This window comes from Homalodisca vitripennis, chromosome 6, assembly GCF_021130785.1.
Source record: "Homalodisca vitripennis isolate AUS2020 chromosome 6, UT_GWSS_2.1, whole genome shotgun sequence".
In the NCBI taxonomy this organism is placed as follows: Eukaryota; Metazoa; Arthropoda; class Insecta; order Hemiptera; family Cicadellidae; genus Homalodisca; species Homalodisca vitripennis.
This window is the reverse complement of record NC_060212.1, coordinates 31,426,491-31,444,138: the sequence shown is the minus strand read 5'-3', so window position 1 is coordinate 31,444,138 and position 17,648 is coordinate 31,426,491. Positions and strand designations below refer to the sequence as shown.

Here is a 17,648-nt window from a genome sequence, read left to right as displayed (position 1 = left end):
TTTGAGTAGTCAGATGTGCTGTCAATTGATTCAGAAAGATTTTTTCAATTACTTTTGATATCGTTGGAAGAATCGATATAGGTCTATAGTTTTCCACTGATGTTGTATTGCCTTTCTTGTGTTTAGGAAATACTTTTGCAAGTTTCAGTTTCATAGGAAAGACACCTTGTGAAAACGACTGGTTAATTATGTGACATAAGGGATTTGCTATTTCATCCTTACAGTGTTTTAGGAGTGTGGAAGAGACTTCATCGACACCTGCGGCTGGTTTCGATTTAAGGGATGTGAGTATATGAAGGACTTCTTCCGGTGTGGTTGAGAGTGGGATGAAGTCAGGTACATCGCCATAGTCTTTCCATGTTGTTAGCTGACTATTTATGGCCTGGTTAGCGTTACAGAGAGTGATGTCAGCTATTTTTGTAAAGTAATGGTTGAAGTGTTCAGTTATTTCCAAAGGGTCCTGGATCAGTTTTTCATTGATTATAAGTTTAAGTGGTTCATCCTTTTTACTGTTATTGCATTTTTCGTAGTTAATAACCTCCCAAACAGCCCTTTGTTTGTTATGTGAGTTATTAATGAAGTCTGAGGTTGACTGTTTCCTCAGTTTTTTTCAAGTAGAGGTCATAGTTCCTTTTTTCTGATAGCTGTTTCTATTTTATCACCCTCACTGCCAGTTGTTAATTCCATTTCCAGGGATCTTAGAAAATGTTTTCTCAACCTTTCAGATTCTTCATTGGTTGCTTTGAATTTTGATTTTATTTTCGGGCGGGATTTTTTGTGTGGACATGTTGCATTAAGAGTTTGAATGAGTATTTCATGAAAATATTCATAGGATTCTTCCACAGAAGGGGAGTTATATACATTTTGCCATGTCTATAAATGAAGCAGGTTTTTGAAGTAATCTAGGTTTTTTTCTTTGAGAAATGTCTATTGGTTAAAATGGGCAAAGGTAATTTTTTGTTCGGAATACTTAGCTGATCAGAGCTGAGCTTTGTGGTCTGATAGGCCAGTGATAATTAAATCAGCGTCAATTTTACCTACCTGTATGTCAAGGTTAGAGCAGACAAAGTCAATTGATGATTTAGAGTTCAGAGTTACTCTAGTGGGTGGGAGATCTATCCTGGTGAATGTTATGACTGGCCAACATGTCTTTAAGTTTTTGGTTTTTATAGTCATGATTCAACCCATCTACATTAATGTCACCCATGATTATAGTAGGACATTTCCATGTTGGAATAAGGTCCAGAGTACTAGATAAAATGTCAAGGGCATTGTCAAGGTTTCCACTTGGTGGTCTGTAGACTCCAATTACATAGATTGTGGTTTTGCCAATAGTCACATGTACTACGTGAGTTTCACACGTAAGTTCACAAGCAAGCTCAGTTGTTAAATTGTGTACTTGGTTTCCTAGTGTTTTCACTGGAAAAAATTGCTACACCTCCTTTTCTGCAGGTATGCCGAGAGAAGCCTCCTATTAAGTTGTAGCCTGGCAGTCTAGTACTTGAGAGCTGGTACTCTTTAAGACCATGCTCTGACAAGATTACCAGGTCAGGTGAATGAAGTTCTAGAATGTGTGTCAATCTGTTAATTTTCCCACCTAAGCAGTCTATGTTTTGATGAAATATCCTTAGTTGATTTTCCTTGGTCAATAAGGTTGTGATTAGTTTTTTCTCTGCTTTTTTTGGGAGTGAGGGTTTCTAAAAAACTAATTTTCAAGAGTGTTTGCAGGATCAGCTTCTGAGTGGGAGGAGGAGATTTGCTCAGGAGCGGAGTGTGGTCTGGTGAGAGTATAGAAGTAGTTGTTATTTATGTTTTTGTAAAACTCTATGTGTCTATTAAAAAATGCTTCTATGTCTTCACCATTGGGACGGATCTTTGCAGTTGATGGTGGGTATTGTATCTGTGTTAAATGAAGAGTGCAGTTCAGTTTTTTCTGAGTGGTTTGTCTGGCTCCAACTATGTCAATTTCCGTAGAACAGTTAGGTTGTTCTGGAAGGGGTGTTATATCATTCAGTTTTGTATAAGTGGTTTGTCTGGGCTCCAACTATGTCAATTTCCATAGAACAGTTAGGTTGTTCTGGAAGGGGTGTTATATCATTCAGTTTTTTATAAGTGGTTTGTCTGGCTCCAACTATGTCAATTTCTGTAGAATAGTCAGGTTGTTCTGGAAGGGGTGTTGTATAATTCAGTTTTTTATGAGTGGTTTGTCTGGCTCCAACTGTGTCAATTTCCCGTAGAACAGTTAGGTTGTTCTGGAAGGGGTGTTATATCATTCAGTTTTTTATAAGTGGTTTGTCCTGGCTCCAACTATGTCAATTTCTGTAGAATAGTCAGGTTGTTCTGGAAGGGGTGTTGTTATAATTCAGTTTTTTATGAGTGGTTTGTCTGGCTCCAACTGTGTCAATTTTAGTGTTGTATTTGGCTGCCTGAAGCGAGATGCTAAAAGCAGTCTTTTTCCTATCAGAAAAAACTTTTTTTGGCACAAAATGTCTTGTTTTTGACGTTCTTGGACCAGATATATGTGTGTTAATTCCTGGTGCAGTCAATTCACTTGCGCTGGGGAGTTTAGATAAATTTAGAGTCTTAAGCTGTTCTTGTAGTTCTTTAAACAACGTCCTCCATTCGATCTTGTCCTCGTCTTCACTTGAGCTAATTCTGTCAGAGCGAGGCTGCTGGAGTTTATGACAGGTGTTTCTTCATGGACTGTTTGAGTTCCTATGTCTTTGAGCATTTTAGTATCTTGAAATTGATCTTGACTTTTCAATCTTGTTAAAACTTAGTTTTAAATCTGTATAATTATTGTGTTCTATCACGTTTAGTTTTTTTGTCAGATGTTGATTTAATTTTTCAAGATCCAGTATTTTTTTCTTTTTGTTCATCTAGTGAAAAAGGTTTGCATTCTGTCATTCTCTTCAAATAAGTTTTGTAATTCTAATCTGTGCTGTTTTTTTCCTTTTCCAGTTGAGCCAATGTTTCATGCAATTTTTCCTGCAGGGTTTCTATTTTGTGCAAAAATGTGTTTTCTTGTTCAGTCATTTCTTCCAGCTTCAACTCCAACCCTGCAAGAGTATCTTCTAATGAGGATTTTTGTTTTGACAATATCTGAATGTCTCTTTTGAATTATTGTTCTCCTTCAGTAGGAAGTTGCCAGCTTCAGCCGCTATGGGTCAAAGAGGTTCCATGTCTGTTTTCTTCTAGATCTTCATATTTTTGGACACTTTGTCTGACCAATTTCTAGCTCCTCTGCCAAGCTGGAAGTTGTTGAGATTTTCTCCTGATGTTGATGACCATGTTCAGCAATTTTAGGTGCAGGCCCTGGTGACTGACCATTTGTTTTGATGTGATCCCGTTTAGTGGGTAGAATCAGGGATGCTGATGTTGTATTACAGTTTTTACATGTCTTTTACATGTTAAAATACATTCAAAATTAAACATCCGTAATGTTTTTAACTCATCTAAGAAGTTAATTAACCAAATTAAAACTGTATATACAAAAAAAGTATATAGAACCAATATCAATACCTTTAGAAACAAGAATAAAATAATATATTTATACATGTAAACAAGAAGACGTTGAAAAATTTAAATCATAAAAATTAAAACATTTTATAAAAGAAGATCGTTACATAAATTGTGAGTGTAATTTTCAAAGAATCTTCATGAACAAAAACAACCAAAATTAAAAGTGCATGAATTAGAAAGTGAGTGAATGGTTTTAAAAGATTTAGTTTAGGAGGTTCTCAACCTTCAGTAAATTTCAGTGACATTTTCCTACTCCTACCTTTCCAGTTAAAAAAAAATCATTCTAACTGGCGAAAGCACTTTTGAAATAAAAATGTTGGTAGTAATAAAATTGTCTTCTGTACTAAAACCATACCACTTCCATCTAGTTTACAACACAGAAAATTCTACTTACTTATTAGTTTAAAGTGGTGAATACTGCAGAAAATAAAATCATGAAGCAGCAACCCAGATATAGATTGATGGTAGATAGTTTCCAAGTCCATGATATACATAGTCATACTGATTCCACTTGCTTGTCTTATTACTACTACCAAAAAGGAGATAAGACAAAGATCTAGCAAGAGATCTACTAGCTAGATCACTAGCTAGTAGATGGTTAGTGGTGGAGTTAGGAGATCAGCTTCTCCTTTTTGTAAAAAAAAAGAAAAAAAGAAAAACAAACCATAAAACTATTTAAATATTGCATAAAACATTCCATTCAGTACTCTTAAAGCAACTCCTTGATAGAGGCACTGGCTGTTGCTGGAGAGTAATAATAGCATAAAAAGGACACTGATGATTCCTTTGAGTTCTTGAATTTCTAGATGTGGTGCATTCACAGGTAATGGTGAGGATCATAATGACCTTTTTGATTTCAGAAATGCTTGGCAAAATCTTAACTCAAAAAAGGACTTTCATACAGCCCTTATTTCTTTCTTCATATAGGGACCACATCGTGATGACCAAAAGAATCGAATTTCAGTTATCAGTGAAAATATTATAATGTCCAATTTGTTTTTAGGGTCACCTGAGTAAGAAAACCTTTTCTAATGCCTGCCTGTTTGACAATTTGTGACCATTGGGCTATAACCAACAGATGGAAAAGTAACCATGACCGTTTTTGGGTACCTTTTTAATGTTTTGAAAATTTATATTTTTAATTTCTTCACACTTATTTAAATCAAAACCATTCCATCTTTACTATTATATTGCTATTTATTTCTACATTTCCGGTACTTTGTTTGGATCTTTATATGACAAAAACTGTATTTTTTGTTAAACAGAGATTGTCCTTATCTAATTCACAACTAAGGCGCTTCAGAGCAAAAATACAGGGAGATTTTCTTTTTGAGGTCAATTATATGTTAATTCCAACAAAGTGTTGGATCAAGGGTTTAGCACAGAAATTTTGGAAAATTTGTATTAGATTTTTCTTTTGTGCCATGTATAAAAGTACTTGTTATTTAATTCATTTAAGACCAAATGATTTGCAGCCAAACAATTTTGAGCTAAATTTTGAATTTTTCTATTCTAGGTTACAACTTAATTGCCTGTTGATGACATTGGTGTGTAAAGAAATACAAATGATCGAACCTCTTACCAAATTAAAACACTTACAAGACAACAATCTGTTAACCGACAAGCAGCATGGATTTGTCAAAGGAAAATCTACCACAACTGCAATAACTAGTCTTATACAAAATGTAATTGATCTACTTGAAGATGGAAAGATAGTTACTGGACTTCTACTGGACTTCAGCAAGGCCTTTGACTCCTTGGGACACGACCTCATTCTTTCAAAACTTGATGCACTTGGTATAAAAGGATCAGCTAAATCATGGTTCCAATCCTACTTAACTGGACGTAGCCAAGTGGTTGAGATAAAATACACAGCAAACAACATGGTTCAGTTTGTGAAATCTAGTCCAAAGGAAATAACCCGGGGAGTGCCACAAGGCTCGGTTTTAGGACCAATCCTATTTATTCTTTTTACCAACGACATGCCACAACAACTTGGTGACTTGAGCACATGTTTAATGTTTGCAGATGATACCACACTGATAATAAGTGGAGACACAACTGCCAACTTAAAAGAACGCTCTGCTCAGAGCCTTCATAAGGCCTATAAATATTGTAAAGACAATGACCTAGTCGCAAACACAACAAAAACAAAGCAGATCTGTTTTTGGAAGAGCAACGCTGAAACAGTGGGACTCGAAAACATAGTTCTTCAAGATAAGGTGAAACTGCTTGGTATGACCATTGACAGAAAACTTACGTGGACCCCTCATGTAGATAACTTATGCAAAACACTGTCATCTGGCCTTTATGCTATGAGAAGACTTAAACAAGTTGCCGACATCAATACTGCAAGAACAGCATATTTTGGCCTATGTGAACCACACATAAGGTATGGACTAATTGTCTGGGGCGGAACCTCTCACGGCAACATGGAAAGAGTATTGATCTTACAGAAACGAGCCATACGGATTCTTGCGGATCTACAACCATTGGAAACCTGCCGTAACTCCTTCAAAGATCTCAAGATCAAGACAGTAGTCAATCTATATATACAAGAGGCAATTATGTATGCTGACAAACATGAACCTCTACGTAATGACAAAATACATAACTACAATACCAGGCATGCATCCTTCTTCGTGACACCTCAACATAGACTCACCTTGTATGAAAGACAACCACTCTACATTGGCTGCAAGCTTCATAATCACCTTCCCGACAACATTAGAGGACTTAAAGGGCAGGACTTGAGGAGGGAGCTGAGCAGATGGCTTACAGACCGACCCTTCTACAGTCTAGCAGAGTTTCTAAAACCCAATAACTGATACGGACACTTCACTGTACTGTTATCCATATGACTTTAAAATTTATGTTGACATATTGTTTACTGTTACTTTTAGTAATTTATAACATATTGACGCCTTTGTATTTCTCTACGAAATTCCAAATAAAGAAAATGATTGATTGATTGATTGAAATTTGGGATAGAATTTAAGAAACTTTTCAGAGGAAATAATTTTATTCTATTAAAAAACCTACTTTTGGTGTGTTTATTTATTTTATGTTACAGATGTGTTCTGCGTTTATTAACTGATGATGCACCCTATCCAGTGAAAGTTTTGAAATAAGAACTTTGTGGTAGTAATAAAAATATTTTCTATACTAAAGCCATCTCATTTGCAATAAGTATACAACACAGAAAATTCTACCTACTTGTAAATTTAAAGTGGTGAATTCCGCAGAAAATAAAATCATGAAGCAGCAACCCAGATAGATGGTAGTCCACTGTTCCGCGTCCATGGTATAAATATAGTCATACTGATTCCACTTGCTTGTCTCATAACTGCTACTAAAAAACTATTTAAATATTGCATAACATTCCATTCACTACTCATTGATAGGGGCAATGGCCATTGCTGTAGCGTAGTAGTAACAACAAACTGATAGAAAACCATATTACACACACTTCAGTGATCATCCATTGGATAAAATTTCTAGATTATAATGAACTAATGGTATAAGGTTTATCAGACCTCATCTTAGATTGCTCTCTGATTATTACAACATGAAGTACTAATTTAATGATTTTCTATTAGGGAGCATCTAGTTTATAGCCTGATCTTCCTACTTGTCTCTAATGGGAATCTGTTGACAGGATGTTGTGTAAATAAATAGTCATGCAACTTGCCAACATCCAATCTTGTCCAAGTAAGGATAAAGCACCCCAGGAGGGTTCACTTCTGGCTGGTTTATACCTTCCAGTTGAAGTTACGCTGGTTACAGCAAAAATTGATGTGTCACTTAAATCTGGGCAACCTCATGGATGTCCAGGAGCGGCACATCGCTGACCGCAAATGTCGAAATTCTGGGGTGCAAGGGTAATTCGATAGGTTTAGTCTACTGCAAGAGATGACTGTTGGAGTTGGTGAGGCTTCCTAAGTGTTAAAGGCTGATGCTGCCCTAGACATAAGGGTGTTGTACCAACCTCTGCCTACTTTGACTAGAAAGGCTGGTACATAGCTGGCTTCCCATTCTTACAGAGACATGACAGAGTAATGCCCAAAATCCTTACTCATGGATTTTGACTGTAGGTGGTCCCTACCCCCAACCTTACTCATCCAAAATATCCTGTCACTCTGGAAGCACGGCAAAGTATTATCCTTTTAGGACTAGGTGCTATGTCTCACCTTCTTGTGCTAAAGAACAAAAAAGTATACTGATGATTCCTCTATGTGAGTTTTCGAATTTCCAGGTCTGGTGCACTCAAAGATACTGATGAGGGTCATAATGACCTTTTTGATCTCATATATCCTTGGAAAAACCTTAACCCAAAAAAGGACTTTATAAATGCCTTATTCATTTTCTTTTTTCTTGGCCAATACAATTGAATTTGTGGGTATAAATGAAACTATTACATCGTGCATTTTGTTTTTGGGTCAAACAAGTTTTTTATGCCTATGAATGACGATTTATGACTATTGGGTTATAACCAACACATGGAGAGTAACCACAGGCATCTTTGGTTACCTTTTTTAGTGTTTTTAAAGTTTAAATTTGTAAAGCTTTTTCACACTTTTAAAATAAAAACCATTAAATTGCTAATGTTGTATTCCTATTTATTTATACATTATCGGTAACTTTTTTATATTTAAATGAGAAAAATGCATTTCTTTAAAAATTCTTGTTTCGATTGTTACAACATATTGACTTTTCATTTTGGGTCAAATGCAGTTACAGAAACTACAAAAGAAAGACCAAAGAGATAATATGATTTGTACTATATTATTTGTTAATCTAATTTATGAATGTCTTCAGTGAACTTTGTACCGTTATTTAGTTGTATTTTTAATAATACATATTTTCGCAACCCTGTTACTCGTTACTGTTACTGGTTAATGTAAGTTACATCCAATGCTCTTGGGACTAAATTCTTGGCAGATTAATAACCTTATTGGCATGTGTATTAATTTTTTCTCTAGTGAACTTTGTAGCTGCCGTTCTTACTGCTGAGCAACACCTCACACGCCTTGTCCATAAGTAAAATTTATATTTTCGTATTATAAATTATCCCTTTCATGCGAGACATCTAATTTTGAATGTAATCTAAAGTAAAGTTGTAAATAGTAAAGTAACTTACCTTGGTCGATGTTTTATTTGGCAGATTAATATGGATAATAGTGTGTTGATTCCTTCTGAAGAGACCACGTTGTCATGAATCTTAAATTGTCTCGATAAATGCCTAATACCGTTGTGATTTTGTTTTAGGTGAGTTCAACCGAGTATGATTTCAGCTTCAATTCTGAGTTTGATTTTAACTATGAGTACAACTTCTAATATACTAACTTCACTTTTTCCAACTTCAGCTGCAATGTCGAGCCAAGATGCTGATGCCCGCACTTGTGAGTCGACATCAACGTGAAGGAGGTCAATTTTGAAGTTTTAATAATTATTAAGTTCGTATGCAAAATTCCCATAGAACATTGGAACCAATAGGCTCACTCGTATGATAACATTTAGTTCTTTATCACTATATTTTGGCAGCAAATTGGCAATACATTATTTTATTTTGAACATCTAGAAGTGGTGCTTGTATGCTTATTTGCCACTATTAAACATATAAGTAAACTTTGAAAATTGAATATTCATTACTATGATCTCAGCGGTATCCAACCCCACGTGTTTCGTCCTTTCGGTACAACTTTTGCAGTTTTAATATTTTTCAAAAGACAATAATCATTATTGTTATGTTAAGTCTCCCAATCCAAATACTTTTCAAATCAACTTCCTATTCCTCCTTTCTCGTAGTTCCAGAATACCATCTGCCCTTAAGGTGGTTCTCTTAACATCAATTCTTTTTCTCTTAAGAGGCCAGTCCAGTAGAAGTTGAAAAATGTCAAATAAAAACTATACGTCAAATTACATATCATTTTTAAGATTTGGATGTGACAAAAAAATTATATTAAAAACGTGAAATTTGGAGAACTCAGAATACAAGGCTCTTATTTAACACTGGGTGAGGTAGGGACTCCCACCTTTTAATGTATTTTTTTGTACTGTGTCAGAATACATAGTTATTGTCTAGAACACCTCTCCTCTACCTCTTCAGCATACCAACACCGTTACAGTTTCAGTTGACCTTGAACATTTGGATTCAACAAATAAACTTTCAGTTGTCGGTTAACGGGATTTTCCCACCTGTCTTTGTTATAGTGTAACGTTTTTGTTTGTAGCCTTTTATTTTGTTTTACTGGATCCTATGGCTTTCTTCTTTTAAATTAACATGAAATTAGTATGAGAAAAACTTTTATTTAACTTAATCACAGAATTAGGGCATGAAAGTGCATGAGAGAATTTTGAGGTTGAGATATATTAAATATGTGAGGTAATTCCATCCTAAGAAGTTGCATTACTAATTGTGAACTGATAATGCTAAGTTCATATTTAGGGATTGTGTTATAAACAAGGTCTTAATCCGAAACTGCATTGAGCAGTGTTCGAGTTTTTCTGTTGGTTTAACTTAAACATTTCCAGTAAGTTTTCTGTTGGTTTGACTTAAACATTTCCGGTAAGAAAGTAAATAAAACGTGTTAATACACCATATGGTGATTTATATAGAAAATTTTATTATACTCTATAAATGTACAAATAAAGTTATTCAATAAGCTAATTGTTTTCTTAAAAATAATCTTATCTAAAATAAAATACTTTCTAATCCAAACAAGACAGAAGTGGTTATAGAAAAACTAAGATGATTACCTCTACACAAAACTTAATCGTATTGACTTTTTTATTGTATGTACTTAAAAAGTTTACAGAAAATTTAGCCACAAACTTGAATATACTTTGAAGTTAAATTTTCACAAACTGAAGTCTTGCACTATAACAGGGTATATTAGTAATATAGCCTCCAAAAGTGTTTAACACAATTATAAAAAGTACATACATGAATAGGTTTTATTTTTTATCCATTGACTGTTTAAAATGGAACTGTTGAAATGCTTGGATTGAGTAACATGTGTAAAGTGAATAGAAGTGTCCTACATCGTCCTGAATCTATATAATGTAGACAAATGTGATATATCTTGATGTATCTAATATTCTTCAAAGGGGACGATAACAACAACCTAAGCGTTACAGAATATGATATTTAATTCAAGAGTAGAATTTGTTCTACAACATGCTAATACTTAAATCAGGACTATTGATATGCCTTTTACATAAATATTCTTATTTTGAGGTATTTTGGTACTGTATTTTCACAGTTTTCCTAACACTGCCATACGAATTATTGACCATAACAAAATTGATACAAATGCTAACTATATGTCTTAAATTCTACAAATCTGAGCTCCAGTCAATGATTTGATATACAGTACATTGTATGCTTTACATCTTCTAGATTGTTACTTGGGGCTTTCAGGTTAATCATTACAATTTATGAAGGAAAAGTAACAACTAAACACTGATATAACATTACTTATATATCGATAAAAAATACAAAACCGTTATAAAAACGCACAGATATTAATCTTAGAAATAAGAATGGAAAATAAAACAACATATTTACACTTAGTCTATGATTTACAATGATGACTGTCATGAATTAGAAAGATCATATTTAATTTTTTCTAAATTATAATCGTTTTTAGCTTGTTCTGCAGCTTCCATGACAGTCTTGTTGACTTTGAAAAATGTTAAATTTGCGATGAGAGCCATTGGAGCCAATACTGCGAGCTGCTGATGGAGGTTCAGGTAGCTCGAGCAGTAAAACGTAACCGCCACCATTATTCCCTGTAAACAATTTTTTCAATTTCAACAAAACACATAAAACTCAATCCAACCACCACGACTCCTATATCACAGGGTATCAAAAACCACATTACTCAACCAACATATCAGAATAATATTCACTAAAAAACCAACTTGTTACAATAGTAGGGTTTTTGACTTTAGTTTTTTTTATATATATAGGGTCTTTTTAGGTAAATAAATATAAAACGGGAACTTTAAGAGACCTATTTGTAAAAAAAACATAAAACCTAATTTTATGCAAAATATTTATAAAAAACTAGATAATTTTCTATGTAATTAAAATAACAAAATAATTATTAAAACAACTTAAAATGTAATGAAAATAATTATATACTTGACATAACACTGAAATTATGGTGGTAATAAAAATATATGTTCACATATGAATAATCTTTAAACAAATGATTAACTTCCATCTAACATTAAAACTCTTAGACTATAATGTATACAGAAATAGACTTTGAGATCAAAGTAAAAAAAGGCACTTATTCTTGGATAAAAAAGTATGATACTTGAATTTGAAAGTTAACCGCAAACTAAAAATTATAGCTATAATAATGGGAGTTACATTAAAATGTAGCTTGTATATTTCTGCATTTAGAATAAACAATCACTTCTAATGTTTATGTTTGTAATAACAATTGGGGAAGTGCCTATTTCACCTTAAAATGTCATACAGCATTGTGGGGCATGTACCATCTGGGGATGGTTAGAAAATTGGGGAAGGATCCTATTCCACCTCAAAGTTGACTGATGCTGTGGGTAGCAGAAGTGTAACTGAACGTCTAACAGTATCTTTTGGTGTTTTTAAGATGTAATCCTAAACCTTGATATACTTACAAACTCAGTGAACCAAAAGGCCTGTATTTAAATAATGCGTATCATTGACAGCCAGGTTTGATATATATATATACTAGCTGTTCCCCGCGGCTTCGCACGCTTTTTGTAAGCTTTGCTCGTGTATGAGCACTTCTGATTCAAGTGAATTATATTGTCAACGCCAATGTAGAGTTTACCTTGTTGACACTATTAAGAAAATCTGCCAAAAGTGTATGTTTATAGCCATTGTACACGTACATGTACTTCATAATGAAGTGGTCTAACATTCAAGCTATAAGGCCAAACAGAAATTCATTTGAAAGACAAATATCCATAAAAACTTAGCGCCTTCACATAGAGTGTGGTTATTATACACAACTATCTCGTAATTGTAGTATACAATGTGCAGGCGCTTTGATAACTTATATATTTTGCAGCGCCTCCTGGTGGTGAGTTACATCAATGGGCATAGCATATAAACCTTCTACGTGGAAAAATACATATACATACAGATTTTCATAATGATCGGTCAAATAGTTTCTGAGTCTATAAAGGACAAACACACACACATTCATTTTTATATATAACTAGCGGGCCCGGCGCGCTTTGCTGCGCATTTCAATAATTTTTTGCAAAAGTTGCCCGCGGCTTCGCACGCAATTTCCCGTTGAAAACAGTACACTATATTCACTTATTCTTTTTCTATCACATTCTAAACATTGCTGAGATAATTGATAGTCGTTCCATCGTGAGCCTCTTGGGCGTATTATGAAGGTATGTACCATATTCCTGCCTCTATCTAGCTGTTACCCACGGCTTCGCACGCAAATCTTAAGAACCGAAGTCCTTATATTACTTAGTAAATTTTTTTTTTTTACTATAATAAATTTTAGATTAAATTAGTTATATCTCCGATGCCACGATTGAGCTTGCTTTGTTGTCTCGATCGAGAGAATATGTACACACGGAGTTTTGAGAACCATACTTCTGTCAAAAAAAACAACTAAGGTTGATTTTATAACATTCTTTATATTTGTAGCCAACGTAAGATAGTAATTATGATATCTGCATTACTCTTCTGATCAAGCATGAGCATGGTTTATATTAAATAAATATTGCAGTTAAAGGTGAATTTTTACGTCAAATTTGAATTGTATTATCTGGATAGTAAAGTCTATGTTTAACAGTGATTGCAAAAACAGTTTAAACAAAATTTGTCGTTTCTCTTAAGCTTAGTCTATGCTTTAAAAACTATAAGTGTAATATATGTTTACAAAGAACAGCTGATTAAAAATTTGAAAAGACGTTAACATATGTTTGCTGCAATGCATTTCTTATGGGTATTTCTGTAACCAGTGGGGCGGAATCCTGAATCGGGAAAGGGATGGGCATAGCTTATAAACCTTCTCCGTGGAAAAAATACATATACGTACAAATTTTCATCATGATCGGTCCAATAGTTCACGATTCCATAAAGGACAAACATACAAACATTCATTTTTATATATATAGAAGATATGTTTATTACCTTCTACTCAAAAAAAGTAATTGGAGTTTGTAGAATCCCTTACATAATGTCTGCTAATTCCACCAATACAATATTAATATTAGATAATAGAATTCTCAAGTAAAGACAAAATTACGGTGTAATTGTCTCTTATTAAGAAATGTGTAAGCCTGAAGTCACGCATTCTAAATGATGTAATGATTGGCTATCATTATTATTAATCAAATGGTTGAATTACTCAACTTATATAATATTTTCATATTACAAAACTAAAAGTTATACTTAAATTTTAAAATTTAATGCTTATTTTGAAATTATTTGTAACATAAAGTAATTAACTTAATTACCATTCATCATTAGTATTTATACAATTGTGCATTAAATATTGTAGGTTTCAATTGTCATACAAAAGGAAATCTCATATAGATCCAATTGTGAACTCAGATTTCAGCTGACAATCTGCTTCCAATAAGTTCTACCATGTTGACTATGACAGATGATAAAATGTGTTGGCTCGTTAAATAATTCTTAGTACAGCGTCTGAAATCTGACCACCACTACCACCACAGACTTGACTCCTGGAATCTGGAGTCATGTCGTTGAAAAGATCAACAAGTTGGTGACGAAGACGTGCTGGATTCTAGATACTGCACTAAGAAGATGAATTGAGCTGGACTCAAAGTTCAGATTAAACTCAAGATTTTTCAGTACAAAGCTGCAGTGAAGGTGTTAAGGCTCCAAAAAATATTGGGGAGGGCATCACTTAACATTTCAATGGATTGCAGTTACCTTGGTAAACTTGTATATTGCACAAGTTTGAGAGCTGTTCTCCGGGAACATGACAGCCATGATGGAATACATCTGGGTGTGGCAACAGCAGTCAGAGAAGCCGATGAGGATGCTACACAACATGGCTAGGGAGGCTCTGGAACATCCAATGTCAGGATATTATGTCATCCAAAACTTGCACAAATTTCAGCTTTTCTCGTAAAAAAAACCCTAAGACTTTATTATTTAATTTTGCAGAGGTTAATAATTGCAATTCATTTTTGGAGAAGTACAAATATTATTACAACTGAAGAATAAAATCTAGTTTTTCAATTTTCGAAGTTAAGTTTTTAAGTGACAAAAAGATATAGATACTTCGATAAATTTGTTGGATCAGTTAATTAAAGGTCACGTTGATATATTTTCTTCCAACGAACATAGAAGCTCAAGTACTTCCAAAATTACTCAAGTGATTGCCAAAATATATTTTTTTTAACAACAAAATTGATATACTTGCTTTGTTGCTTTTGGTAAGGACTAAGAATTTTATTGTCATTGACAATTGTACATTAAATTGGCAAAGTCAATTTAGATTTCTAAACTAAACAAACTTAATTGATTCCAAACATTGTTAAAATAAAAACAAAACTCAGTAGTTATTACAGAATAGTTAACTTAGCTCAATCACTTTGATAATTTATGAATATACAGTTTAAAATATACTTAAAATAAAATAAAATATACAATTCTTATTATTAAACATATACAGTTTGAAAACATAAACTTTAAAGCACAGGCTACTAAATAAAACAGTAGCATAAATCAATGAATTTGTGTATTTATGTGAAACTAATTAGCCACAACAGTTATGAGTTAATAATCTAAATTTGTAAATCGAAATTGCAATTAAAAAAATTGTTTATATTACAAAATTGATTTTTGAATAAGCCAATTATATACACGTTTAAAAGAGTGTAAAAGTAAAATGCTCTTTGTAGGTTAACTAAGGAAATCTGCAGTTCCCAAAAAACATGTTTGTGGAGTTGCGTTGAAAGGAAGAAAAACATTTATTTGAACTCGTAGACTATGCTTCTGAAATGTTTAGTGTAGCCCACCTGGGGTGTATGAAGGACTCATCAAGTGTGTTGCCGAAGACAGCAGTGGCAGGGATGTTGAGGCAGATGATTGTAAAGGTGATGAGTTGGCATACAAGCCCGGTGCCTAGCACCACACACTTCCCGTACTTCCGCCGCTCTGTGAATCCGCTCAGAGTGATCTGGAAAAGGCCTCCTCTCAAGCCCAACAGGATTAGAAGTTAAAATAGTGCATTTATTTTTCAGTTTTTTCTGAATTGCTTATTAATTTTACAGATTGATAAGATTACAGATTATTATATTTTACAGATTAATTTTAATTACATTTTTCATAAAGTTACTGATATCCTATAATAAAATAGTTTATATAATACAAATTTAAAGATGATGGCCAAGGACTCATAAATTCTAGATGAATTTTGAAAATATTGGATATGCATTTCAATTTCCAAATCGGTACTTTCTCCTGATATAACTGAAAAACTACAGTGTGCGTTATTTACAAAATTACCTTTATTGAAACTTAAATACCACGTTTGACTCAAGAAGAAACAGATTCACTTGATAAATGAATGAAGATACACCTACTTTTTCTGTCCAATCTCTTAATATTTTTCATTGAAGGAGGAGCTCTTATTGGAAAACAAATTATTATCTTTAAAAGAAACGAAGAATTCTCCAATAATAAGCCTCTTGGATGTCGAAAGGTCTAGTGTAAGAAATTAAAAAATTATTGGATAATGTTTTTTCTTTAAAAACATCTTAGTAAGTTGTTTTGGTATTTTTAATTTAACATTCAATTATAGATTAAATCAAACTATTGTAATCTAGATATTACAGTATTCAGATAATCCTGCTAGTAGTAAAGTACATACTAAAAATTCAGCTATCAGAAATTATTGTCCATGTGCGTTTAAGAGTTCACTGTATAGAAGTATACATATGAATACTACTCTTCATACTTAGTGAATAGTAAATTCATTAATTAAATTTCGACCTTTGCAATGATTGAAATGCAAAGTGAACCAAATCCAAAATTTTATTTGATGTTTCAGCAAAGCTCTCCAAAACAGTAAACAACTAACAAATTTTTTAAATTATACTGGTTGGATCATTTTGCATTTCATATCCCAAACTTGTCTTGCATAATGTTATTACATATGGATTGATCCGTTTGTACACTTTAGTTGATCCATTTGGATACTTTAGTTGATCCTAATTGGACACTTTAGTTGATAGGGTTAATGCAGTTTGATATAGAAAATAACTGATACATCTGTTTCAGACAAATAGTTTTTCATCAATATACAGAACTGCAACAGACTGGTTTATTTTATCATTAGATGGATATTATTTTTAAAGGCAGTGGATAGTCACAAAAGTGACCATTTTTGGGTAGGTCCACTTTGCATTTCGACCACTCGTATACAAAGTATTGCCAAAATATTACTGCATTTTTCACATTTTATTTCTCCAAAGCAACCACAAAAATCTAGAGTTTTATTGCATTTTTCTTAAGATATTTACCTAACAGTTCCCCTGTGCCGATGAAAACACCAGAGAGGACTACCAACTGCTTGGAGTTGTCTCCGATCTTGAGAGTGAATCCAACGCTTGAACTGTAGATACCACACCGAAAAGCCTGATGCATTCCTGCACTGACAACATAATGCTTTATATACCTCTTCATCAACTACAACTTTTATATCTACATTATCTATTAATATAGCAATGTTAATAAAGTTATCCTTGCCTACCTTTAACTTGACAGCTTTTTTCTCTTTATGGCTAGTGGAGGTTGTCCTTATAAAAAGTCTAATATGATATTCATAATAAACTAATATATTCCAAGAAGAAGAAAGGCCTCAAAAGCAGAGTACACTCAAAGTGATCCACATCATCACTTAAGAAACAATACCTCCTAAGTGATATTCTGGCTACTTTTACAGAAGACTAATTACATAATGGCTCTGGAATGGTTTAGATCAAATGGATTGATGGTAAATAATAGTAAAACTGAAAAAATAATTTTCTCTCTGAATTGGGAAGTAGTTCAAAGTAGTAAGCCTGTTAAATTACTTGGCATTCATCTAGACAGCAGGTTAAGTTGGAGCTCACATATT

At 33.4% G+C, this 17,648-nt stretch overlaps 2 protein-coding genes across 2 annotated transcripts in view; both read right to left on the bottom strand.

Annotated features, from left to right (window-relative positions):
• The window catches only part of LOC124364205 (UNC93-like protein MFSD11), a 32,118-nt gene extending 25,197 nt beyond the window's left edge, over nucleotides 1-6,921 (bottom strand). The window contains exon 1 of the mRNA XM_046819516.1: nucleotides 6,739-6,921. Within this exon, the coding sequence (XP_046675472.1) occupies nucleotides 6,739-6,825 (87 nt within the window). The 5' untranslated portion in view covers nucleotides 6,826-6,921. The remainder of the gene's footprint in view (nucleotides 1-6,738) is intronic.
• A 3,314-nt stretch (nucleotides 6,922-10,235) lies between these two features.
• Nucleotides 10,236-17,176, bottom strand: LOC124364208 (UNC93-like protein MFSD11). The gene is made up of 4 exons (XM_046819520.1): nucleotides 17,053-17,176; nucleotides 15,547-15,721; nucleotides 14,453-14,588; nucleotides 10,236-11,316 (listed from the first exon to the last, which is right to left on the bottom strand). The coding sequence occupies exons 1-4, from the start codon at nucleotides 17,174-17,176 to the stop codon at nucleotides 11,122-11,124; spliced, it is 630 nt and encodes a 209-aa protein (XP_046675476.1). The 3' UTR covers nucleotides 10,236-11,121.
• Nucleotides 17,177-17,648: the final 472 nt, after the last annotated feature.